The sequence below is a fragment of the Nothobranchius furzeri genome, chromosome 6, assembly GCF_043380555.1.
Source record: "Nothobranchius furzeri strain GRZ-AD chromosome 6, NfurGRZ-RIMD1, whole genome shotgun sequence".
NCBI lineage: Eukaryota > Metazoa > Chordata > Actinopteri > Cyprinodontiformes > Nothobranchiidae > Nothobranchius > Nothobranchius furzeri.
In genome coordinates, this window is record NC_091746.1 from 22,169,478 (window position 1) to 22,196,658 (window position 27,181).

The 27,181-nt window shown below is 43.6% G+C and overlaps 1 protein-coding gene across 1 annotated transcript in view; it reads left to right on the top strand.

Moving 5' to 3' along the window:
- LOC107391903 (complement C3) overlaps positions 1-27,181 on the top strand; it is a 40,019-nt gene that overhangs the window by 1,067 nt on the left and 11,771 nt on the right. Inside the window, exons 2-29 of the mRNA XM_054744005.2 lie at positions 875-1,070; positions 1,162-1,324; positions 2,042-2,130; positions 2,259-2,347; positions 5,317-5,399; positions 5,485-5,572; positions 5,671-5,773; positions 5,875-5,995; positions 8,282-8,397; positions 8,486-8,632; positions 9,780-9,879; positions 9,991-10,085; positions 10,165-10,356; positions 10,547-10,702; positions 10,803-10,932; positions 11,110-11,178; positions 11,289-11,486; positions 11,560-11,671; positions 11,752-11,840; positions 12,880-13,019; positions 19,087-19,299; positions 20,983-21,046; positions 21,124-21,213; positions 21,332-21,538; positions 21,645-21,720; positions 21,807-21,966; positions 22,119-22,214; positions 23,324-23,474. Of these exons, the coding sequence (XP_054599980.2) occupies positions 875-1,070; positions 1,162-1,324; positions 2,042-2,130; positions 2,259-2,347; positions 5,317-5,399; positions 5,485-5,572; positions 5,671-5,773; positions 5,875-5,995; positions 8,282-8,397; positions 8,486-8,632; positions 9,780-9,879; positions 9,991-10,085; positions 10,165-10,356; positions 10,547-10,702; positions 10,803-10,932; positions 11,110-11,178; positions 11,289-11,486; positions 11,560-11,671; positions 11,752-11,840; positions 12,880-13,019; positions 19,087-19,299; positions 20,983-21,046; positions 21,124-21,213; positions 21,332-21,538; positions 21,645-21,720; positions 21,807-21,966; positions 22,119-22,214; positions 23,324-23,474 (3,533 nt within the window). The remainder of the gene's footprint in view (positions 1-874; positions 1,071-1,161; positions 1,325-2,041; positions 2,131-2,258; positions 2,348-5,316; positions 5,400-5,484; positions 5,573-5,670; positions 5,774-5,874; positions 5,996-8,281; positions 8,398-8,485; positions 8,633-9,779; positions 9,880-9,990; positions 10,086-10,164; positions 10,357-10,546; positions 10,703-10,802; positions 10,933-11,109; positions 11,179-11,288; positions 11,487-11,559; positions 11,672-11,751; positions 11,841-12,879; positions 13,020-19,086; positions 19,300-20,982; positions 21,047-21,123; positions 21,214-21,331; positions 21,539-21,644; positions 21,721-21,806; positions 21,967-22,118; positions 22,215-23,323; positions 23,475-27,181) is intronic.

Consider the following 27,181-nt stretch of genomic DNA (forward strand, 5'->3'; position numbering starts at 1 on the left):
GCCCGGCCCGGCCCGTGTCCGAGGTAGTTACACAGTCGTTGGCCCGAAGCCTGACCCTCGGGCCTAGGGCTCCAGTGTAGGGCTCTACCCTTAGCCCCCCCCCCCACACACACACACACACACAAACACAAAACCATTGATCAGCCATTTTTGCCCCTCCCACGTTTGAAATTAAAATGACTTCATAGCATAGATGTTAAATAAAATTCAGAGGCTTTTTTGTTGCTGTTTGATGTTTCACATTTATAGAAGTGAGCCCGTAGATTTGTGTCAACAACTTCTTCATGCTCTTTTTACCACTTGATGAGAACCTCTGTATGAATATTAGTTGCAAAATTTTACAATTAACTTGATTTTACCTTAGAATAATCTAAGAAGCAGCTGATGCCCATGTTGCCTAATGTGTTGCATAACTGAGGCATTTCTAAGGTATTGAGGTGCACCAGATCCAGCAAAGTCTAAAAGTCAAAGAGAAAGTTCAATCGATCTACAGCTGGATTTTAATCAAGATAATCAATGGTTAACTCACTGGGTGCAAAGTCCTCAAATGAGCAAACATTAGCGAAAACTATCTTTAACAATTAAGTAAACAGCAAACAGACATCGGACAGCATTCTCAGTTTGAAGGTCAAAAACCTTCAAATGTTTTCGAAGGTCAGTGTTAACTGATCAGAGCAGATTGGGAAAGTAAAAAGTGAAATGTGGTGCAAAAGATTCTGTTTTCTTATTTCCGTTCTCTCGTTTGCATACACAGAGACGACCCCCAATAAACAACATGTGTGAGACATTCTGCCTAAAAGCATCAAAAGCACTTTTTATTTAGTAACTCACATTTCCACCTTAAAAAAAAACGTTTTCACTGTTTGTTCTGCAGCAAACTGATGGCTGCTCCCAACTTACTGAGAGTTGGAACAGCAGAAAACATCTTTGTAGAATGTCAGGACTGCGATGGTGGAGACATTTCCGTCGATATCAAAGTGATGAACCACCCGACCAAAACCAAAGAGCTCGCTAAGACGACTGTGACCCTTAGCAACAACAACAACTTCCAACAGCTTGGAGAAATAACCGTGAATATTTTTTTGTGTGTCATAAAATAATTTAAGACACTCAGAAGTAAAGACAGGTTTGTGATTTCCTGCCTGTTGGTTCTGGTTTCAGATCCCACCTGGAGACTTCAGTAGGGATCCCACTGTCAAACAGTATGTTTACCTGCAAGCTAAGTTTCCTGATCGAGAGCTGGAGAAGGTGGTCCTGGTGTCCTTCCAGTCTGGGTACATCTTCATACAGACCGACAAGACCCTGTACACGCCCAACAGCAAAGGTGAGAACAGTTTCCTAATCAGGGGCGTCCCCAGAAAATTTGATAAGGGTGGCCAGACAGGGCCAAAGAAAAAGTTGGGGTGGAACCTCAAAATGTTCCTTGTGGTAAATATGGGAGAGTTAGCCTGTAGTGATGCATTATATTGCTCCTTTATTCTTATTTATTTATTTATTAAAAAAACAATATGTATCCAAAACACTTAACTCAAATTTGAGAAACACAAACTTTTTAGAAAAATACAATTCAATCATTTGAAATGTTATTTGGAAAGTATTTTAGAATTTTATTTGTTAGCTTGATTCATCTATTCACCTGCAGTTTTCTAGGGGGCGCCATTGTTCCAAATGTCCAAAAAACTAAACAAGTTCAGATTTCTGTCAGAAGAGTCAAAAAAATGTGAATAAAGACACAAACACTCCGAGATTATTTAGCAATGCTGGATCTGAAACATACAGCCTGAACTTTCTTTGTAGTCTTTATTCACCCAGAAAACAAAAATAAGAAAAAATTAAAATTGTGAGAGAATTTTTTTATTTTAAATCTGCATCTTTGGAAGTTTAGACTTGTCCCGAGACACAAAGACATAAAACTCAAAGAAATATTCAAGATGACTGGCCTATTTTTTAGATATTATTAAAAAGGACTTTGAACGTAATATTTAATTGACAGTTTGTCCCGACTCAGAGACACAGCAACAACTTTCCCTCCCTCTCTCAGTGTATTACAGGATGTTCGGTTTGACACCAGAAATGAAGCCCGTCGAAGGACAAAATCAAGCTGACGCTTCTATTGACATCCAAATTCAGGTACTGTGTTAGATCTCTTTTCTTCAACAGCTGGAACATGGAAACACATCAGTGACAGATAAAAGCACTAGACATTAGTTAACAGAAGTGCTTTGCTCCGGATGAAAGATGCTGTTTATTGGTTTCAGACCCCTGATGGCATCATCCTGCCGCTTGATCCAGTCTCTCTGACTGATGGCATCCACTCTGGAGATTACCAACTCAGTGAAATTGTTAGGTGAGTGGTTTTTTTATCTAAATTTGATCTGTGTAAATGTGAAATCTAAGAGTTAAATCCATCCTTCCATTGCAACATTTAAAAGCCATTTTAACGCACTCACACATTCAGCCATATGTGGAAACCCCTCCTACCTGGAAGCTATTTAGCTTCTGATTAGCATTTACTGGAACCATGATAAACTTCCAATTAGGGAAACAACTCATGAACTTTCTTAAGCCGGGCGTACACTGTGCGACTTTTTCACTTTTTTGAGCCGATTTTCCAGTCGTGCGAGAATCCACGACATCGGGGCGAGTTTTGCGCCGAGCGGTTGTGTAGTGTACAGGGGGTTACGAGAGGCGATTAACACCACGTGACCAGCTGCCGATCAGCAGTCGTGAGGTCGCACGGACTTCTGGCGTGTTTGATATTTTGCTCGTCCCTCGCGAGGGTATCGCACTGTTGAAGCGGCGCTGCGAGCAGCTGCGACCCAAAAAGTATCAGAACCGCTCACGGCGCATGCGCAATCCTGCATCATCGCCGCTCGCCCGCTATTTCCCTAATAACACACGCTGTTCGTTTTAATTTCTACACGTTTTTTTACTCACAAAGATTGTCAAGAAAGCGTGTTTGTCGTGTTCATGTCAAATTAAACTGATCACAAAACACAGATTTACTTTCTTTATTTCGTTTTCCTCATCCAACCCCCGTAAATCCCTGTGTGTCCTCCTGCAGCTCTCCCGAAGGACAACAGGCAAAACAAGACAAAAAAGTCTGACGTGTTGTGTACAAACTGCTATTTTTAGCATTTTTTTAGGGCCGACGTGTTGCTACCAGACGTACAGTGTGAGCAGTCAGGCCGCATCCGAGAACTGGGTCGTGCAGTGTGAGCACATGACTCGTGAGATCTGCTCTGCGAGGAAGTCGTACAGTTTGAGCTGAAGCTGAACGCTGCGAGTGAAAAAGTTGCACAGTGTACGCCCGGCTTTAGACGTCAGCTATGAGACACAAAGTCTTCTCTAGACATTCTGATTTCACTCAATTCTAATGAACTAAAAAAGTTCAACTTAACTGAAAAAAACATTTTTTTAATGATCAGTTTTGATTCTAATCAGTTTTTCATGCAGGCTGAACATGAAAATAGTCTCCTACTCCTATCTCCTGCATTAGTTTCTGATAGAAAATAGACGGTGAAACTCTAGGATCAGAAAAGCCTGACAGATCTACGTCACACTGTCCCTGTAGCATTCATGGACTCACCCATCTTGACTTGCGACAGGGAAGGCTGTTTTTGGTTTTGCATCCAAGAAACAGCAGAGAACGTCTCGGCTAGTAGAAGCTAACTGTTAACATTAGCATTTCCACCACACAGCTGAACTCCTCCAAGCTTTTGTTAATTATGGAGACAAAACCTCAACATTGCGAAGCAAACATCAGTGGTAGAGTTGTGTTGCTGTTAGCCAACCAGAGGCAAGATGTCTGAATATTAGGAAATAAGACGCAAGATGCTGCCGTCTGAAGCTCAATTCTGATCTGGCTCACTTCTAATTCTGGAAACAGGTGCACTGTCATGTGCCAAAAAGCATGACACTTATAATTTATATGGTTTATAAGTTAGTTAAAATTACATAAGTTCATAGTTGGTGAAATATATGTTACGGAGTATGTTAAAAAGCGCTAAAAAGCTGATGTTACGAAGTAAACAAAGTGAGACATCTTCTCCAGAAAGGATCGTTTTTTTGTTGCTGCAGGATGACAGCACAGTGAACATTTCTGACAACGCCGTGTTCCTCTAAATCAGGGGTGTTGAACTCAAATTCGCACTGGGCCAAAATGAAAAACTGGGACGAAGTTGCGGGCCGAACTCAGTTCTTTTTTTAAAGTGTCTGTAAATGTGCACATTTTCCTTTATCTACGGTATGAACGGTTGAACCTTTTCATTAGGAAACAAACTTGTTTTTTGCTGTAACACTGAATGTGGAATAGCCAAATTACACATGAGCAAGTTGATTTTAAATAAAGCACACATCAGTGGTATTCGTCACTTATGTCTCAATTTTTAAAAATATTTTATTCCTTAAAATCTGCATTTATTCAGCATTTCGTCTCATTTCTTTTCTCTTCTCTTATCTTCTGAATCTTTTAAGTGTTTCTATTTTTTGTTTTCTTGTTTATTCTTTATTTTTTACTCTTCTTTGTTGCTCCTGTAATGAATGTTATTGCTGCTGTGACGTCAAGCTTTCCCCACGGAGGGACAATTAAGGGATTTTCTACTTTATTTCTATTTTTATGCTTCTATCTGTAATCTTTCCTGTTTTAAAGTAGGTGAAGTCTTTTCCCACAGGCCAACAGCATAAATAAAATATGGTAATTCTCTTAATTGAAAATAGAATATCTCACCTCATCATGCTTTGGAGCAGAAAAGGTCTAGCACCACACAGACACGTGTTGTGAGGGCAGCATGTGCACCAGAGCTTTTTTCCGCTAGAGTATGACTTACAAGGCCTTCACTCCTACTAGAGACCACTGAAGAAATATTAAAAATATGAGTAAAGTAGATTTTTTTAAAAAGACCCCATAAAGTTATCTGCTTGTGTAAATGCCTTCTGAAGAAGGGAGGATACTCTAAGGTTGCTTTGCAGAATCTCCTCATTATAATTGATTATATTGATGTTTGAAGCCCACTTTAATTCATAAAAAATTAAAATCAAAACATGAAAAATTCTGATCCTTTACGTGACATTTTTGGCAGATATTCATATTTTTTGTATCATTGCTAACCCATAACTAACTCTCAATGGACGGACACAGAACAGGATTCTGAATTCACAAAGTGCATGCTTGTGTAAAACAGCCTAAATTATCGGCCCTTTGTGTGAAATCTAAAAAATAAAATGGATTTCTGATTTCCGTGTTTTTCTTGGTATCTTTAGTAAAGTCAAACTGATCTCGCCTGCTTGTTTACGTGTGTTTTTGTGCTTGTGCAGTCCAGGCTTGTGGAAAGTGATGGCAAGGTTCCAGAGCAACCCTCAGCAGAGCTTTTCGGCTGAGTTCGAGGTCAAAGAATATGGTAAGTCTTCTTTAACCAACTACGTTATTTTTATCGTTCACTTTTTATTAGAAAAAGCACCAAAACAAGATTTTTTTTTTCAAAGTGCTCCCCAGTTTTGAAGTTAAACTCCTGCCTGATACACCCTTTTTCTACGTGGACAGCGATGATTTCAGAGTCAGCATCAAAGCTACGTATGTGAACACCGATTTAAACTTGTAACTAAAAGTAAATGTCCTTCCTCTGTTGCTGTTACAGAATAACCTTAAACCTGTCTGTCTTTTTGTTGCAGTTATCTGTTTGGTAGAGAAGTTTACGGGACAGCCTATGTGGTATTTGGTGTTCTGGAGGATGGAGTGAAGAGAGGCCTCCCAAGCTCTTTATCACGAGTCCCAGTGAGCACCCACAGTGTTTTTACTAATTCAGTTTAAATGTAGCAAACATGTAGCATGCCCATATACGGTCAAACGAACAATTCTTTCTGTTGTTTGATTAGATCACAAATGGAGAAGGACAGGTCACACTGAAAAGAAGTCATCTCACTGACACCTTTCCAGAAATCCACACACTAGTGGGGAAATCCCTCTACGTGGCTGTCAGCGTGCTGACTGAGGGCGGTAAGAGACACTCACCAGCCTAGGAGTTCTGGGAAATTTCTGGGAAGGGGAAAGGTAACAGGGACAAGACACTGTCCTCTTAGTCATTTTGTCTACATACAAAATCAGCCCTTTTAGGACTTTGCTAAAACAGCATGTCGCCACCATTTTGTCAGGGAGTGACAACACCGATCAGCACCAAAAGGTGTCGGCATGCACTAATAGCATAAAAAGTTTTATTCTGTCTTATTCAAATCTATTCGTGGGGCAAGGAGAGCGGCTTTGTGACATAAAAATCAGCATTCAATGACGAGAAGAGCACCAATGGGCGCTCTGTAGGAGACTCACAAAGAGACCAACATGACGTTGTTGTGGAGGATTTTTTTGGTGTTGGGAGTTTAGGTTTTTTCTTCACCAGCAACTCTTTCAATTTAACAAATGCAGTTTTTTGGGGGATGTCTGCCAGTATAATTTCCTAATGAGTTACGACCAATCAGCATGAGTTAACCACAAGTTCCACTCAGAGATTCTACCCGCCATTTCTGAGGGTAAATCCCAGTTACAGTACCCTGTTGGCCCCTGAAATGTGGTCTTTTCTGGATGGAAATGGAGACACACACATAGAAGGTCTGGTAAAATGACCAGTGTGGAAACTGTGTGTGTTTGACTGTTTAATGTTGATTGAATAAGTATTTTTTAATGAACTAGACATGATCAAATGTAATACGATCAAAGCAAAGGATTGACAATATAAGACTTCATAAGAAAGTGTAAAGCACTTTGAAGTCCTCTGACTAAACGGTGCTAAACAAGTGTGGGTCGTTTATCATTTATTAATTAATAGAAAGTAATTATTGTTTTTTATTTGTTTCTTCTTCTGGCTCTTGGAGGGTGCAGACGCTTTTCTTCTCCTCTCCTCCATATCTTATCCTCAAGGCCTTTGTCTGTCTGTGTGTGTGTGCTGGGTGCACGGCTGCTTCTGCATTTTTTCTGGAAACTGGAAACTGAAATTCACTAAATTGGATCTCGTCGGTTGGTCTCTCAATGTGACTGATAAAAAATTTTTCAATGATGAGAATGGGAGAAGGGGCTCCCGGATGGCCCTCCGGGGCAGACCCAGTTGGACACATCATGGACTCCTAGAAACAGTGGAACTTGATTTGTCTATCTCAGCTGTCTGTAGAGGACTCTGAAGATGTGTGGATATTTGTGGTGATCGGCATTGGAGGCTACCTGGCTTACCAGAAAATTAATGAGCTGTCGAGGAATATTGGCCTGATCCCGGAGCTCAGAGATGGTTTGCACCGCGCTGTGAATTCACAGACTCAAATAATTGTCGAGATGAATCGTAAGCTTGGAACTTTGGCCAAGATTCATTCATTGGCACAGAAGATGGATGCCATCAAGGATAGAGTGGACGAATCAGCACGGATTGGGATAGTTTAATGTCCATTATTGGGATTTTGAGAGGTTGAAGACCAAGGAACTTTATGACAGAGAGGAAATTATCTCTGTCTGGCCCCAAAACAATTTCTAATCGGAATCTGGCATCCTTGAGCCTGCAAGGCTACAACAAAAACTCCCCTCTCAGAAAATATGTGGAATGTGCCGTCGCTATGGCAACTCAACTCTGTCTCCTATCCCAGCCTGGGCGGGACTGCGGAAAGGCCGCTGAAACGTTCCAGGGTCACTGCAACCCTCCAACTCTCAATGCTCCTTCCCCTATCCACACTGAGGTGACATGTGCTGCTTCTATCGTGGCAGCAGGAACTGAAGTAGGGATAGTCCCAACCCACCACCCCACCTAGTGGACACTTATGTTGTGTTGTCTGAAGTCTATTGCATAAATGTTTGAGGTATTTTTTTGCAGAGCAAAGCTGCCCTCCCAGTGGAGGGTAATTCTGAAGTGCCTTTTTTTTCCCTCCACCTGAACCAACCCTCATGCAAACCCCTCTTATCTCTATTAAGGTAGCGCGACTCAGGGTTGCGAATGACCACAGTCACCAATTCTTGTCATGTGTCTTGCCCATGTATGTCTGAGCTCTGAATTGTGTGTACTGAAACTCTAATTTCCCTCTGGGATTAATAAAGTATCTCTGATTTGATTTGATTGATTCTGATAAATGTGAGGGCAGATGAAAAACAAACAAACCTTATGATCATTACACTTAGTCAAGTTATCTACTAATGTTTTTAAAACACACCGACGGAGCAACAATCTGTAGAGTGACTCTTGCGCACATTGTCTGTTCTTATATCTGCTGAATGTCTTGTAAATTAAACAGTGTGCATGTCGTCCTGTTACAGGAAGTGAAATGGTGGAAGCACAGTTAAGAGGCATCGAGATTGTCACATCACCCTACAAAATCACTTTCCTAAAAACTCCCAAATATTTCAAACCAGGAATGTCCTTTGATGTTGTGGTAAGGAACAAACTTTATTAGCGTTTTCAGACTTGAGAAACAAACTTGGATAATTCTAAAAAGGTCATTTCTCTCTCCTTACCTGCAGGTTGAAGTGGTGAATCCTGACGGCAGCCCAGCTAATAATGTTGTAGTGGAAGTTGTTCGGCATAATGTGCAAGGCCTCACGGCTCCCAATGGTGTTGCAAGACTGACCATCAACACACAAGGAACAGACACCTCTTTGGAAATTATTGTAAGCAGGAAAACAAACAAAAAATAATGAAGGAAAAGTTTTAAGTTTTTGTTTTCCTCGTCTTATTTGGGTTGGGGTGGCAGGGGCAGCAAAAGCCCAGACTGTCCTCTCCTCGTTTCCTGGGAGACATCCTTGGGAAACTCTGATCCCATCTCCGAACCACCTAAAACTGTTGACGCAGAAGAGCAGTGGCTCTACTCCATGATGTCCGAGCTTCTTCCCCTTTCTACAAAGCCAAACTCCTTTCAGCTGCTTTTATCTTTGTTACTAAACGAGGTGGTTTCTCTTCGGACATGAAGGTGTTTCTAGTTACCTTTTACATGTTTCGACCGCCGTTTGCGGTCTTCTTCAGAAGTGTCACAGGTGTTTGTGTGACGCGTCTTTAACAGCTGTTCTTCTGGTGGGCGCGGCCAACCCAGATCTGTCAGAACCGCCGGGTCGGTCACGCCCACCTCTGCTGGCTGGTCTTTGGAGAAGGCAATCCCAGGTGCGAGACAGCTGACAGGCCCCCTCGTCTCTGTTCATGTTCCACTCTTCCCGTTTCCTTATTTCTATTGCCTCCCTGACCCAACGTTTGAACAGCTGATGAAGACGCGTCACACAAACACCTGTGACACTTCTGAAGAAGATTGTAGACGATGGTCGAAACATGTAAAAAGGTAACTAGAAACGCCTTCATGTCCGAAGCAAAAAGAACCTCATTTAGTATTTAAAAACAGGACATAATGAACACTGTAAAGGACTGTATCTTTGTTCTTGCTCTTTTGGTCATTTCTCAAAGCTCATGACCATGGGTGAGAGTTGAAACAGATCGATCTGTAAATCAAGGCCTTCAATGTTCACATCACTGCACAGGCTGCTCCAATCCACCGGTCAGACTCCATCCCTCTTTTTACTCATTTGTGAACAAGTATCTTGAGATCCTACATTTTAGACAGAACGTCTTCCCCAACTTGGAGTTGTGGTCGAGAACAATGACCTTGGACCTATGGGTGCCCATCCTCACTGTGCCTGCACACTTGGCTGCAGATAATAATTTCACCACATCAATTAATGGAAACAACAATGAAAATTGAACAATGAGTACCGTCTGTCATCCCATTCATGTTTTTTTACAAGCTTAACAAACTCTTGATTTCAATTACAGGCACGAACAAAAGCTCCTAACCTTCCTGATGAAAGACAAGCATCAGCCAACATGGTCGCGACCCCCTACTCCAGCAACACCCAGCGTTACATCCACATAGGTAAATGATATTCTGCAACAGCACTTCAGAGGCAGAAGGGGTGGCGTTAACATTGGAAGTTAATTTTCATGCAGCTTTTTTAACGGTCCTTGCGAATTTTAAATTTTGCAGGTGTGGACACAGCTGAGGTGAAAGTCGGAGACAACCTGAAAATAAACCTCAACCTCAATAACCAGCCAGGCCACCAAACAGACATCACGTACCTGGTGTGAGAGGTTTTACATCTATGTTTGATTTCTGCTGTAAACTGACAGAAAGTACTGATGTACAAACATGTGTCCTCAGATCACAAGCAGAGGCCGGCTGGTGAAATCTTCACGTTACAAAACAAAAGGCCAGTCACTGATTTCCCTCATACTCCCTGTTACCAAAGAATTGTTGCCATCCTTCCGCATCATAGCCTTCTACCATCCCGCTGATAATGAAGTGGTGTCTGACTCACTTTGGGTAGACGTGAAAGATTCCTGCATGGGCTCGGTAAGAAACGGAAACAGGACGCACACAGATGTGGAACAAGATTCCATTCTGTTCCAAATCGTTTTAGTTCTGATAAATCTTCTTGCTTTCAATTCTTGTGTCCCTTGTTTCTAACCACAACAGCACGGCGAGTCATCAAGGGGTACCATTTTGTGTCTAAGCATTTTATTTATTGCTTCTTTATGTGCAGCTGACTTTGCAATCAACCAGACCCGTCCCCTCCTATGAGCCTCGCAAGATGTTCAATCTGAAGATCACTGGAGATCCAGGTGCAACGGTGGGATTGGTCGCAGTCGACAAAGGCGTTTACGTCCTAAACAACAAGCATCGTCTAACCCAGAAAAAAGTAATTACTTTGACTTTTAAATCTGTAAAGTGGATTAAGTGTTAACTCCATCCGATTACAGGAAGTCTGAGTCTGGCTTGGTTATGTTGCTACCCTGCAGGTGTGGGACATTGTAGAGAAGTACGACACTGGGTGCACACCAGGGGGTGGAAGCAACAGTATGAATGTGTTCTTCGATGCTGGGCTGTTGTTCGAGTCCAGCATCTCTTTAGGAACTCCCTACAGACAAGGCAATTATACTTCTACACTGCAACAATTTCTGACGTTTGCTTCTAATTCTGTCCAAAAACATGAATGATAGTTAAATTTAAGATTCTTATTTGTTTGTCTGCAGGCTGTATGTGGCCCAATTATGAGTATGATTGACTTGACTTGTTTATTACTTTTGAATTTTTGACATATTCCAGAGCTGAAATGCAAGACTACAGCCAGACGAAAGCGAGCCACGACTATATTATCAGTCAGAACCAACCTGAGTAAGAAACGCACCGATAATTAACCAAATATGAGAGTTTTTTTATATTTTTGGCAAAACAGATTTTTTTATTATTTTTTGACTCACTCAACAACTTGTCTTTCTTCCCAGTGAGTAAATATAATAACGAACGGCAACGAGAGTGTTGTTTGGATGGCATGAAGGAAATCCCACTGTCGTACACATGTAAGCGACGTGCAGAGTACATTTTGGACGATCCTGACTGTGCTGAAGCATTTGTGCACTGCTGCAATGAGATGCAAACCAAGAGAGCGGAGAACAAAGAGGACGAGCTTCGTTTAGCTCGCAGTAAGAAACCGGAGCAATCAAACCGGAGGTGACATTCACAACACCATAAAATAAGCATTTACCTATCTTTTAGGTGAGAGCGATGACAGTTACATGGACAGCCAAGAAATTGTTTCTCGCACTAACTTTCCTGAAAGTTGGCTGTGGTCGGACATCAAACTCCCAGCCTGCCCTCGACCTAACTGGTGAGCCATTTTAAATGTCCAAACAAGTGGGACAATGCTACTCACACGGATTCATCCTTTATACAAATGTTGTGTTTCAGTGAGTCCACATCTTTTGTGAAAAACGTTCCTTTAGTAGACTCAATCACAACCTGGCAGTTCACGGGCATCAGCTTGTCAAGAACACTTGGTGAGAAATCCATAACGACAGTTTGAATGTTGCAGCACTTTTCCTTACACTTAAAGCTGTTATAGTGAAGCTAGGTGTGCCGGCATGTTCACAAACACAAGAGACACGAGTGTTCCTTTTACTGATGTTTAATGGGGTCTTGCATCTTCTTTTGACTTTGCACCACAAGAACTAATGAAAAAACATGAATAATGTGCAAATAATTAGCTTACTTGTTTCATGTTTGATCAAATATATATCCTATAAAATAAAGAATAAACATACCAATTTGTCCTAGCCTAGTGAACTAGACCAAATTCTTGCTTTGCAGCGTTAGGTCTAGGAACGCTCCACTTGTAACCTCCGCAGCCCCTAGAAGCATCTTGGCTAGCCAATCACAGCTTTCTAGAGGGGTTTCAAACACATAGAGAGCTGTGATTTGTCCATAATGGTGGGCCAATCATAGCTCTCTATGTGCTTTGTGAACCAATCACAGCACTTTATCCGCTTTGTGGGCCAATCAGGGCACTCTTTTCGACTGGTGGGTGGGATGATGCAACAGAGTGGAAAAAGATGGTGACAGCTCTTTCGAAATGGCCTTTACATTAATTTTGGACTACTTGGACTATTTGGACTAGGGCTCTATTAGAATCAGGAGCAGATAGATGTATTTAAGTTATTGTTTTTAGAAAAAAAAAGGATGTATTCTCACCTTCTTCAACAGCGGACGGCCTCGTTTACCGACATCCATTGTGGTGAGTACGTCACGTTGTTCATTGTCCAGTAGCGTGCGGAGATCATTTGAAAGACAGCGGTAGAACCCGCCCCATGACCGAGAGCCGTCAATGGAGCGTTGCCAGACTAAATAATACATTTATTTAGTCTGGTTTACCAGGCTAACTTTGGCCTGCTTGTAGACAAACCGGTGGACTTGAAAACACTTGATTTTTTTCCTGAAATGTCCTTAATTGGCACAAAATGGTTCATTCGCATCAATAAAAATCCCTACACTTAATTATCTTCCCTCACCACCTTGTTCTCCACATATTTTATTTTTAAGGAATCTGTATTGGTGATCCATTGGAAGTGATTGTGAGGAAAGAGTTCTTCATTGATCTTCGGCTGCCTTATTCTGCCGTTCACGGGGAGCAGCTGGAAATAAAAGCGGTCCTTCACAACTACAGCCCAGACGTCATCACTGTAAGTCATAAACACGGGCTTATGCACCTGATTGATCTTAACTCATGAACTGCCAGCCCTTTCCTGAACAGAAAAGCCATCAATGCCAAAACTACCAAAACAAAGAGTAGACTTACTTCTTTGTTAGAGATTTTATCAGTCACCTAATACTGTGTGTCCACCCCCCAAAACAAGCTGGCTAAATAACATATAATACTAAATGAATGTTAACATAAACCATTAAATGAATGTTAAACGACTAAATGTCAAACACAATGCGACCTTTAACCAAACCATATAGGTATATATGTAATGATTAAGTAACTGCAGACATTAGGCAACATTGAATCAACAAAAGAACACACATAAGAGAAAATGAACCAATTAAACCTTTCAACAGAGAACAAAAATCATGAGTATAATCGAGTGTGATTACCCTTAGCAACATTTCAACCAGTAACTGCATGTGAATATGCGATTAAAAATACAAACTTATATGAAATAAATGATTGACGAGGATACGAACAAACAACTAAGTGATGTCGATATGGCTAGACCTATAAAAACATAACAATGAGTGTAATGAATATACTTGATGCAACAACACAACTGCTCAACCAAAATAGATAATGGAGTCAGAGTCCCAGTTGCAGAGCTGAAAAAAAAAATGGAGTGAAGAAAAACACAAGAGTCAAGTTCAGTTTTATTGATGACTACTGCAGGGGTCTTGTCGCTGGAAGAGGACTTTGAGGCCGATTCCTTAGTCAAGTACATGTAACCACATCAACAACATTCCTTATGAGATGCAAAGATTACTCCACAGCCGTCCCATCAGGCGTCCCGTTCTCCAGACACATTGGAAATCGTGCTGAGTCCAATGCAGCCATTTCCATTTGCACGTATTGAGACGACGCAGCAAGGTTCATTTGGGCAGCCAGAGTTCGCTCCCACAGTTTCCTCACAACAGGTAGGATGCAACATGCCAATAGAGAAATCAGAATTAGTACTACTATTGCACTAATTCCTGCCTTTACAAAAATAGCTCCCCACTGACCCAATTTGATGGCTAAGAGGTCTAAGGACCAGCTTTCCCTGCCTGCATTCTCCTTCAGCTCTATCTTTAAGTCTTTCAACTTCCTCATACCTTCAGTGAATGCACCATCAGGGGCCGTATTACTTGGAATGTAAGTGCAACATTCTTGCCCATTTGAGTTTAGAAACTTACAGAGCCTACCCCTCTCGGCCAACAACCAGTCCAAAGCCTGGTCGTGCTGCAAAGTCATTTTGACTGTGGCATGAAGGAGGCCGAGGTTATTTACTGTGTAATTTAAGATTCTTTGCTGATTAAAATAAACATAGTTGATCCATTTCACATTCTTATTTATTGTTATCCAAGGAAGAATTGACTCTAAACCAGCTACTACCTCATCTCTTGCTTGAAATTCTACGGGAATTCCTGTCGGCAGTCCTATGGCGTGTAAATGTACTTTATGATCAAACACATCATACCTCTTTGTTCTACGTCTATTGGTAGTCTCCAACTGAAGTAATTCACTCACACCTTCATGCAAGATGGTCACTGGAACTTTCATACGCACTAGCGTACACAACCCAACCCAAAAACTTGGCAAAACATTCATTAGAACATCACCACCACACATCCAGTAGCTGTCGGCCACTGGAATGTCTTGCTCACCTAGTAGATCAAGAGTAGGAATCATCATCGATATATCATCACAATCCTAAGAGTTACAGGGTTTTCATACCAAACAGGGGTGTCAATAAGAAGTGATGTCATATTTGCATGCGGGAAGCAGGATAATGCCCAAGTGTCTTTACAATTGACAGATGTATTACCTACGTCCACTCCTCCATTGTCAGCGAAACCTCCACTTGCAAAACATTCATAATCAGCACTATAATCAATTTTGTAGTCCGTTGGAGGACCATTTTGGTCTGTTTGGATTGCAAATTCGGCACATTCATCTAGGATGTTATATTCTGCATATTTTAACATATTTGTACTTATCTCGTGTACTATGGAGCAATCTGCATTGAAGTCCACACAATGGCAACTTAAGAAGAAGTGGAATCTTTTTATTGATCTCTATTTCCTCTCTAGTCTTACATGTGCATCGTTGTGCAATGGCACATTCACAAGAAGTATATTTTTCTGGAACAACCTCAGGTAACATTCCGGGTGCTTGAGCGCACACTATGCAGTCATTCGGAGTCATTTCTCTTGTCGTATACAAAGCCCATTTATACCAACTATTTTGCATGGCAGCGTTCCAAAGCCTATCCTCTATAGGCAGTGGTCTGCTCGCTCTAGGGGAGATAAGTCCTATGTTTCTTCCGGCCCTAGGTCTAATTGGCCCAAATGGTGGCTTAGGTACAGCTTTGCGATCAGTTACTTCTAGTTCATTTTGTCCATCCCGAGTAAGATTACAAACATGGCTACTACCAGAGGTTGCTGTAGGAGAACCAGATTTCATGGCTACACTGCCTGTGGGAGTTGTAGTACTAACAGGTGGCTTAGTGGTTACGCTTCTCAACTTGCAAATTGGCGTTGTTTTAGATCTTAAAACCAGCGGAGTCACCAGCTGTAAGAGAGAGGAAGACCACCAGTCGAACCACCAATCTTTAACAGGGATTGTGGTAGTCAAAACATCAGGGATTACAGTAGTTGTAGCACTAGTAGTTAAAACATTATTTGGAACTGTGGTTGCACTGTCAGGGATTTTATTTGTCTTAGTTGTGGTCAAAACATTGCTTGGAATCGTGGTTGTTACACCAGTTTTAACAATTGCTAAGTCAAATGCAGGCAAGGATGCCGACCTATGTTGCATCCGGCCTGCTGGATTGTATTTAACTTGATCATGGTGTGCTGCCTCGTCAATGACCAAGTCGTCTGGCGTATGCTCTTGTGATGGGTCGACGAGTTGCTCCTCGGCCATCGTCTCCATCTTCACCTCCTCCAGCACCACCATCAGACCCCCTAGTGTTATCCAAAACAGAACTGTTATTAGCACGCCCTTCTTTTCCTCGGCCATCATGCCGGTTTGTTAAGTCAGACACAATACCGCCCTGAGTTTTGTCTTTGACTTTCGTGCAGTGTGTCAGATGATGCCACGTCGATCCTCCTTCGACCTGGACTGCTGTTGGCATTGCTCAAACCACTTTGTAGGGACCCTCTCGCCGCGGTTCGTGCCAATTCTTCCTGAAAACTTTGATGTACACCTGGTCTCCAGGAACCACTGGCCCGTCTGTGCCTGCGCTAGAGACGAGCTCCTTTCTCTTTTCCTGCAAATTGATGGCTTTATGGATGCTAGTTAGTTGCTTGATATAGCTTCTGAATTCAAGCTCTAGCTACTCCAACGAGGGCCCCTTGTGGGGTCCCCTGAGCTGAGGAGCTGGCATTGGCCTGCCTGTTAGAACCTCATGAGGTGAAAGATGTGTTCTTCTGTTAGTTTGCATGCGATAGCCATAGGCGTCATTTTAACCGGGGACGCCGGGGACATGTCCCCGGCAAAATTTGTGATTGGCAGCTGTGTCCCCCCCCCCACTTTAAAAAAAGCCTGCTGATGAGGATATTTGTTTTACCAGCTCAGATCTTATACCAGGGGTCGGCAACCTGTTCCCATCAAAGAGCCATTATTACCCGTTTCCCACAGTAAAGAAAACACTGGGAGCCACAGCGGCCGCAGCGTTGTGGGCGGGGCCTACCCTCAGACAGCAGAGAGCTGCTCACAACCAGCTGACAGCAGCCGGTACCGGTCGCTCGCATGGCCGTCGCACCCGTGGGGGATTCAACACCCACACTTTTCCAGCTGTTTTGCTCACCTCCACACCAGTCTGGTTTCTTTATGTCGCACTCTGTTTGCCTCATCTCCTTCTTCACCTCCCGCTTCTGACAGCCGATGTCGGGTTTCCAGGAGAGCAGGAGAGAGAGGGACGGAAGAGCTCGACTGAATTCATAATTTTACATCTTGACATTAGCTGTACAAAGTCTGAGTTTGATAAAGTGAAGAACAACAATTTGCAGAGGTTTATAACAGGCGCGGCGCCAGGTTTTCATTTTTGGGTGGGCCACGGTAATTTTGGACAGACCTTAATAAGCAGTGACTTAGTGAAGCAGGCAGGTCGCGCTAGAAATTTTCGTTTAAAAAGACGTCATAAATGTTTTCCCCCCGTCATTTTTATTTCTAAAATATGAAGTAAAAACTCCCAAATTAATTTTCATTCATTTGTCATTTATATGTAGTCTACACCCGTGCGTTAAGTGGACCATCTTCCAGTAAAAGCAAAGCATCCAGCCCACCTCTCCAAATGCGTAAAATGTGCACCACAGCCGTAGTTAGGCGTGCCGCGCGCTCCGTCAGCTACGTCAGCCCAGACAAGAGCAGAGCAAATAGAGAAAGAATAGAGTATGATTCTGTCTGGATGTGGATGGAGATTACATTTTACAGCAGCCTGATCATCATTTAAATACGTAAACCATCACCTGCCTTCTAGTCCACGCTATCAGCATTATTTTAATTGGTGTGTGTGTGTGTGTGTGTGTGTGTGTGTGTGTGTGTGTGTGTGTGTGTGTGTGTGTGTTTTCCACTTCAAACACTGGTCTAACCAACCAGACCAGCGTGTCCAGTAACGTATTAATGTTACAATTAAACTGTTTCCCTTCATGTAGACTAGGAACATTTCACCTGCCGTGGCCTGACCGCTTCTGCTCCACATAAACTGTGCGTGATCAAATGTCTCTGCAGGTGCTTTCTGAGGTGAAGAGGCGATTCTGCCTCAGACTGGATGCGTCATGCGTCTCCATATTAGAGACGGGAACAAGCGCTGTTCAGCCAAAGTTTCATAATTTCATAAAAAGAACATTTTTCCAAGTGACACATCCCTCAGAGAGACCGGGTTTCCAGAACGCTTCAGTGGGAGGAAATCTTATCGCATGCGCCGTGGTTCTGCACTGCTCTGCGAACCCCAGATCTTCAGCTCACTGTCCACCGTTGGCACTCCGAGCCGCGCTGAACACAGTGTCCAGTATAAAGCTCTGATGTTCTGATGGGAATCAAGTTACCTCTGCGATGTGCGTAACGATTAAAATGTCAGCTCATCCATGCGCATCAGTGTGCGTCGGGGTAATTCTTTCAAAACAACCAACATCCTTGAGTTTATCCGTCAATATGTGGCAAGGTGGAGAAACGAGAGCCCAGGCGGGATTCGATCCCCAGACTCCCAGGTGAGAGTCATACGCTCTAACCAGTCAGCCAAAGGGACATCCCCTTGGCCAAGTAGCCAGGGCGCATTATCTATCGGGACACTGTGACAGGACACTCACACTGCCACACCTGATTATGAAACTTTGGCTGAATAGTGCTTGTTCCTGTCTCCAGTGTGGCGACGCATCCAGGAACCTGTCTGAGGAGAAGCCCAGAATCGGACATCCTCCAGCTCAGGAAGCGCATATGATTACGCACAAGCGTGACGCATCAACCCGGTCTCACAGTAAGACCGGGTTGGACCTGTTCAGGTTTACGCAGACAATCTTTACATTTAGAATTGACATACAGATGTAAAATTAATGCAGTAAAATATAAAGCTTTTTATTTAAATATCCATTCATTATTTTACAAGCACAGAGAGCCACATCAGATGGATGGAAGAGCCTCATGCGGCTCCAGAGCCGCGGATTGCCGACCCCTGTGCTAGCCTACTTTATTGTCCCCAGCAATTTTTAAACCCCACTCAAGTGTATGGTTATTGTCCCCAGCAATTCTGAAAACAAACTGATGCCCTTGGTGATAGCTCATTAAGGCAAGCGGCAATGCATCAATCCAGTTAAGGTTAGTGCAAGCACAGATTTTGTAGCCTAGTGAACTAGACCAAATTCTTGCTTTGCAAGAGACATTAAAATCATCCTTCATGGAAAATCATCAACAAAAACATATCATTACAGTTATTTGGACTGTTTGAACTATTTAATCCCATTTGAAGATGAAAATAAAGGTATTACTCCAGTAGTGAGAGAGTAACTATGTTGTTTATGTATCTGCATCTTTCTCCATTTCATCTTGTTTTCAAGGTTAAAGTAGACCTGCTTGAAGAAGAGCATGTGTGCAGCTCAGCTTCCAAACGTGGAAAGTACAGTCGGATTGTCAAAGTCGGAGCCCAAGCCACACAGTCTGTTAGCTTCATCATAATTCCAATGAAGGAAGGACAACGCAGCATTGAGGTGAAAGCCAGCGTTAAGGACTCGTCGCTGAATGACGGAGTCAGAAAGATGCTGCGGGTGGTGGTGAGACTTTTAAAACATCATTACTTAATTTATTCAACTTCTGTTGCTTGTTTTATTTTGAGTTTAAAACATATTTTTCTAATGATAGTCCAAAATCAAATCAATGTATCTGTTAGGAAATTGTTTTGCAGAGAAAACACCAGCGGTAGCTCAGTCACAGCAAAAACAAAGCACATATGCCAGAAGAATCGATTAAAGGAATTTTAAAAATAAGTTTTGGCATTTAACATGCTGGGGGGGCAGTAAAGCTTGGTTTATGCTTGACGCATTCACTTTCCGCTTGGTGATGCGGCTCGCGGATGGAACGCGCTTCACAACTTGCAGCGTTTATGGTTCACGCGGCTTGTCTCTGCGGTGAGCCAATATTCTCCCAAACTGTAGGGGGCAGCATGGAGCTCTACGGCATGCATCCAACACTACACCATAGTAGAAGTAGAAATTACTGTTTACAACATGGCATTCCAGCATTTTTTAACAGCTTCCTCGTCTTTTCCTACAGTGCGAGCTATTTCTCTCCAAGAATTATTAACAACATGTTGATCACGGTGATCTCTGAGAGCTGAATCATACAAATGTCTGTATTTACGAACCTCTGCCATACTAGTTCTTGCCAGTATACCGCCATGTTTTTCCATGTCCGACCGTCCGCGTGGTTAGAAAATTTCCTAGGTGCACGGTGCGGAAATTTTGGGCCGTGCGGAGGCGCGGAGGGGCCTGGTTGTTAAAATGACGCAACTTTTCCGCGCGGAGCCGTGCGAACCTTGCGGACGCGTCAAGCATAAACCAACCTTAAGAGTGAAGAGCATGTGAGGAGTTTATGGAAATCTGGTAGCCTTTCCTCAGGGCTCTAGTGCTGTAGGTGGTTTTAAGTGACTGCTGATCAAGTTGTTGCCCCTTCAGTTGAAGCTCAGGCCTGAGATCTGGCAGATCGGTCCTATCTGTTGGAGGTCTGATGAACACTGGCACTGCCGACATCTGTCACCTCTACTACAATCAGTTTGTCTACAGACCTTCAACCCTTTCATTACCTTTTCTAAATATGTCACAGATAGACTTCAACACACACAAGTTCTGAGTCAGAACAGAAGACTTGAAACTCAATTTCATGTAAACAATAAGATTACTGAGCTTTTGCTTTTGACTTAGTGAAGTTCTATTTAACAGTCAATGGTGTATAAAACCTGTAGAGATTAGGGGCAGCAGAAGCTTGGTGGGTACAGCGGGCTCACCAGTAATACAAAGGTTGCAGGTTTGATCCCAGCTCTGGATGGAGAATGCTGCAGTTGTGTCCTTGGGCAAGACACTTAACCCACCTTGCTTGCTGGTGGTGGTTGGAGGGACCGGTGGCGCTTGTGCTCGGCAGCCTCACCCCTGTCAGTGCACTCCGGGGCAGCTGTGGCTACGTCGTAGCTCATCACCACCAGTGTGTGAATGGACGAATCATTCACTGTAGTGTAAAGCGGTTTGGAGTCCTCTGACTCTGAAAGGCGCTATTCGAGTGCGAGTCATTCATCATTTAGGTAGATGTTAGATGGTCTGATAATTTTAGTAATTAATAATAATTAATAGCATCATGGTGTTCTGGTCAACTCGCACCAACAAGGATGTTCATTTTTATCATTTTATCACAAACCAGTTAGAAAATTCATGGCTAATATTTGTCCTAATTTACTTGTTTTCCAGCCGCAAGGCGTACTGGTTCAGACTTCTCAGGATGTCACGTTAAATCCAACTGAACATGGCCAAAGTATTTTCACACATCATCAATCTTTTAGTCACAGTTTCTAAATGACTAACCAATCCGTCTTCATATTTCCGCTTTAGATGGTCAACAAGTGGAAAAATTAAACAGTAATATTCCCAGGAATGATTTGGTTCCAAACGCTCCAACGAGAACGGACATATCTGTGACAGGTGCACACCTTTACACCTTTGTGTAAACAAGTCAACAAGTTTTTTGACGAGGCACAATGTTTATTGAAATACTCCTTAATCACCCTTCTCGTTATTGCTTTGTCATTCCTGCACGCAGGGAGAGAACAAGTTTCCGGGCTAGTGGAGAACGTCCTCAGTGGAAGTTCATTGGGCACGCTGATCAAAGCTCCTGGAGGCTGCGGAGAACAGACCATGATCTCCATGACCCTGCCAGTCATTGCAACCTTATATTTAGACAAAACCAATCAGTGGGAAACTGTGGGCTTCCAAAGACGAAATGAAGCCATCCAGCACATAAAAAACGGTAAAATCACACAGACGACTACAGAGCACGACAGAAAGAATTAGAGTTAATAAAGAGAAAGTTAAATGTTTTTATGTTGTCTTAAAGTTGTGTTTTTGATGTCCAGGCTACCGACATGAATTAATTTACCGTAAAACTGATGGGTCCTTTGCCGTTTGGGCACACGATAAAAGTAGCAGCTGGTGAGTCATTCAGAATGTTATCCTAATATTTAAACTAGCAAAATATGTACTTTACATACAAATGCTACTCTCCTTTGTTTCTCAAGGCTGACAGCATACGTTGCTAAGGTCTTTGCTATGGCTAACACCTTGGTGGCGGTGGAAAGTGAACACATCTGTGGTGCTGTGAAGTATCTGATCATCAATGCTCAGCAGCCCGATGGCATGTTTAGAGAAATTGGAAGAGTGTATCATGGAGAAATGATTGTGAGTTCATCAATAGATGCTGTAGATTATTTATCTGTCCTCTGGAGAAATATTTAGTTACAAAACTGATGGATCCCCCTTTGTTTTTTTGTTTTTTGGACCACAATGATAACCCTTCCTGCAACATTTGGCTACTGTGTGTCTGTGTGTAGGGTGATGTGCGTGGCAAAGACTCAGATGCCTCCATGACAGCCTTTTGCCTCATTGCCATGCAGGAAGCACGGACAGTATGCACACAACATGTAACTGTGAGTATTTCCAGCATTGGGGTTGTTTTGTTTCAAGCTTGTTTCTGTCAGACATCTTCATTTCATTTTTCTATAGTTGTTTTCAGTGTTAGTATGTTAAGGAACTATTAATAATAATAATATTAATAGATAATTTAATAATAAAACTGGAGTAACTATTTCTCTGCATTTGAACCTGAGCAGCAGTGCTGTAAGCTGCTAGTTGCCGGAGAGGCGATCTTCAGGGTTTGGTATCTTACCCAAGGATTCTTTGGCTAATGGCTTGCTGGGGCCTAGCATCAAACCACTCCCCCCATTCAGCCACAGATGTCCCATTATACTAAGAATGTTATAAATATAATTTCAGCTCAAAAGAGGAAGAAATACAACAGGAGTTGAACAGTAAAAGTACGTTTTGAAGGGTTTTCTTGCAGCATTTTTAAGAACTAATGATAGTTTTGGTTTGCAAAAAGTCACAACTGGGCCGGTTGTTGATTACTGCAACTTAAACAACTCAAACAATGTTGGTGGGGAAGGTTCTCAGTCTTCCAGGTCATGGTAATCCAAAGAACTCAGATAAAGGCAACTGGAGTTTTGTCAATTCTGATTGGAATATGGGAGAGTCAATAAACTGTTGCTGTCTGTTGTTGCTTATCGAGCTGAAACTACATATGAATACCCTTCTTCTCCACCCCTCAAAGAGTAATTGATGTCATTAGATCCTATAGTGTTAGAATGGTTGTTTTGATTGGATGCAGGAGGGTGTGACCTAGACTGAAACTGTTTTGGAATTGGGTCAAGAGCTGCTTTGTAGGTGCTGATAAGGGGAAACCTGAGGCCTCCTTCTCTATTTAATGTAGGTTTTTCCCATCTGACATATGGCTTCCTTTACTCCTCTCTCAAACCATCAATCTTCTCTGTCCTCTGTGTAAAAATGTTGCAGCATTTTTACTACATTTTAAAACTCCTCCACAGTCATTTTAAAGTTATTTACAGCAGATTTTTCTACATAAGACACAATAATCTAATTTTAAATTGACAAGTATGAACTTAAGCTTTTTGTGACAACACTGATGTCTCCAATGGCAGCCAATTCACACATAATGTTCTGGTGTTCTTTCCTTTTCTAGAGTCTTCAATCCCAAATAGACAAAGCGATATCCTACCTGGAGAAGCATCTGCCCACCCTCACCAACCCTTATGCGGTTGCCATGACATCATACGCATTGGCCAATGAAAACAAACTAAACCGGGAAATCCTCTTCAAGTTTGCTTCTCCTGGTAATTTTATTACACATTTTGAAGTATTATGTCATGCTGGGCTGCAGCTTTTTGACCCACGACATGCAGAATCATGCACGGAGACAAAGGTAAGTAAAAAGTTTTATTATAATGTACGAAGGAGATGATGGTCTGAGATCCGATGGTTCCGGTGGGGTTCTAGAACAGAGACTGGAGTGAGTATATGCAGGTTTGACCGTGAAAGAAATGAGTTTGTAGCTTACAGTTTCCTGGTTGTTGGTAAGGCTGAGAGGGGTGGGCAAGTCACGGCTGGCTGAGCTGGTAGAGCGAGAGTCAGGTGAGGCTGGGAGCTGAGTACCAGAGTTGGAGGTGTCCGAGTTGGCAGGTGGGGATTGGAGAGCAGGCGGTCAGGGGTGAGCGACGGGACTGGCAGACAGGGTTGGAATCCGGTGAGTTTTCTTGCAGCTGATGGAGGCTTGGTTGGTGGAGGAGAAGTTTCCTGAGGAGGTCGGAGGAGAACAGGACAGATAATCTCAGGAAGGCGAGATACACAAAATAACAAGTTTTCAGACATGAGCTAGGTGCTGGCAAAGTTCTACCCAATGCTGAGTATCATCCGGTACTGATGAGTTGTCCCAACGCTCCTTAAATCCCCTGACCACTGATGAACAGATAGGTAGCAGCTGCTCTCCAGCTGCTCTCCAGACACACCCACCTGCACACAGAAGACTCAGCACAACACAGTTAGACTCAGCAAAAACCATGACAGTACCCCCCCCCCCCCCCCCCTCAAGGGCCGCCACCCGGCGGCGAAGAGGAGGAGGAGGAGGAGGCGGAGGCGGCACGAGAAGCGTCAAACTCCCGGATGAGGGATGGGTCGTCAATCCAAGAACCGGGGATCCATTGACGGTGCTCCGGGCCATAACCCACCCAATCAACCAAGAACTGGCGACCTCGGCCACGGGGTCTGGCATCCAACAGGCGACGAACCCGGTAACCCATACTACCATCAGCAAGACGGACAGGCGGCGGAGGATCAGAGGCAGAAGCGGGACACAGGGAACTGGATGACACAGGCTTGATGAGAGAGACATGGAAGACTGGATGGATCTTGAGCGAGGGAGGCAAAGAGAGACGAACAGACCAGGGACTGATGACCTCACATATGGTATAAGGACCTATGAACCGGGGGGAGAGTTTCTTGCTGGTGTCTTTGAGCTTGATGTCCTTGGTCGAAAGCCACACTTGTTGTCCACAAGCATAAGTAGGAGCCGGACGACGATGGCGGTCCGCCAGTCGCCGATTCCGTTCGGCTGTGCGGTGCAAAGCGGCACGAGTCTGGGTCCAGGTTCTTTTTGCTCGACGAATGACTGTGGCACGGTGGTTGTTGTAGGGAGATCAGACGGGAAGAGTGGAGGTTGATAGCCTAAAGAAGATTCGAACAGGGATTGACCAGTAGCAGAGGAAACATGGGTGTTGTGAGCGTACTCAATCCAGGGTAGTTGGGTGCTCCAGCTAGTTAGATTTGAGGAGCACACACAACGAAGCATGGCCTCCAACTCCTGGTTGAGTCGCTCACATTGGCCGTTGGTTTGGGGGTGATATCCAGAACTCAGGGAGACGCTGGCTCCTAGAGAGGTAGCAAATTCCTTCCAGACCCTGGAGAGGAATTGGGGACCACGATCTGAAAGGATTTCTGTTGGGATGCCATGTAGGCGGAAAACGTGTTTTATGAGAAGTTCGGCGGTGACGGCGGAGGAAGGAAGAGACTTTAAGGGGACGAAATGACAGGCCTTAGAAAACCTATCGATGATGGATAGAATAACTGAAAAACCCTTAGAGGGGGGTCGACCGGTGACAAAATCCAGGGCTATGTGGGACCAAGGGCGAGAAGGAATTGGCAGAGGTTTAAGTAATCCAGAGGGAGGTTGGTTAGTACCTTTATTGCGGGCACATACCTGACAGGCGCTGATGTATTCCTTTATGTCTCTGTACATGGAGGGCCACCAGAAGGACCGACGAACCAGAGCAAGGGTACGGTCAACTCCGGGATGTATTGAGAATCTGGCTGTATGTGCCCAGTGGATGACTGACCCTCGGACCTGTTGTGGAACATAGAGCTTCTGGGGAGGACCGTTCCCTGGGTCCGGGTCAGTTCGTTGCGCCTCTATTACCTTTTGTGAGGTATCCCAGGTGATTGATGCCAGAACACAGGATGAAGTATGGTAGCGGGTTCCTGGTCTTTGTCTGTGGAGTACTGACGGGACAGGGCATCTGGTTTCACATTTTTGGTTCCGGGTCTGAAAGAGATAGTGAAGTTGAACCGAGTGAAAAACAGAGACCAACGGGACTGTCTGGGGTTAAGTCTTTTGGCTTCCTTCAGATAAGCGAGGTTCTTGTGATCTGTCCAGATTATGATGGGGTACTCAGCTCCCTCCAGCCAATGGCGCCATTCCTCCAGTGCGAGTTTCACTGCCAGCAACTCCCGGTCACCCACATCATAATTCTGTTCTGCAGGCGAGAGTTTCTTGGAAAAAAAAAGCACAGGAGTGAAGCAAGTTATCGGAAGGAGACCTCTGGGAGAGAACAGCCCCCACCCCGGAGTCTGAAGCGTCCACTTCAACTGTGAATTGAAGAGTGGGATCGGGACGAGACAGGATAGGAGCTTGTGAAAAACGAGTCTTTAACTCCAGGAAAGCGGTGTCTGCCTCAGGGGTCCATACAAAAGTTCTCTTAGTGGATGTTAATTTGGTGAGAGGTGATGCTATTTGGCTGTAGTTGCGGATGAACCTTCTGTAAAAATTAGCGAACCCTAGGAACCGTTGTAACTGTTTACGGGTGGTGGGAGTGGGCCAATCACGAACTGCTTGGATCTTCTCGGGATCTGTCTTCAACCGCCCGCTCTCCAAGACGAATCCAAGAAACTTCACGGATGAGGCGTGGAATTCGCATTTCTCGGCTTTAACAAAGAGGCGGTTTTCCAAAAGATGTTGCAGTACAGCTCGGACGTGATGGCGGTGTTCTGAGAGGTTGCTGGAGAATATCAGGATATCGTCGAGGTAAACTGTAACGAACTTATCAATGAAATCGTGGAGAATCAAGTTGACTAGTGACTGGAAAACAGAGGGGCGTTGGTGAGGCCAAAGGGCATTACCAGATATTCATAGTGGCCCAAGGGTGTCTTGAATGCCGTCTTCCACTCGTCACCCTCTCGGATACGGACCAGGTGGTAAGCATTACGGAGATCTAGTTTTGTGAAAATGGTGGCTTTCTGGACAGGATCAAAAGTGGAGGATAACAGAGGCAGAGGATACTTGTTTTTTATTGTAATTTGGTTAAGCCCTCTATAATCGATACAGGGGCGTAGAGAGCCGTCTTTTTTTGCAACAAAGAAAAAACCTGCTCCAAGAGGAGAAGTAGATGGGCGAATAATACCGGCAGCTAGAGATTCTGAAATGTAAGTGGCCATGCATTCCCGTTCGGGCTTGGACAAACTGTATAATCTACTGGAGGGTAATGTAGCGCCCTGCAGGAGATCAATACAGCAGTCGTACGGGCGATGAGGTGGCAGAGAGGAGGCCCGGTCTTTACAGAACACAGCTTGTAAATCATGATATTCAGATGGAACCAGAGACAGATCGGGAGGAGTAGGTGTACTGGAAACTGGAGCTGAGACAGAGAGGTTAGCAGATAGGAGGCAGTGAGATAAGCAATACGGGCTCCAGGATGAAATCTGATTGGTTTTC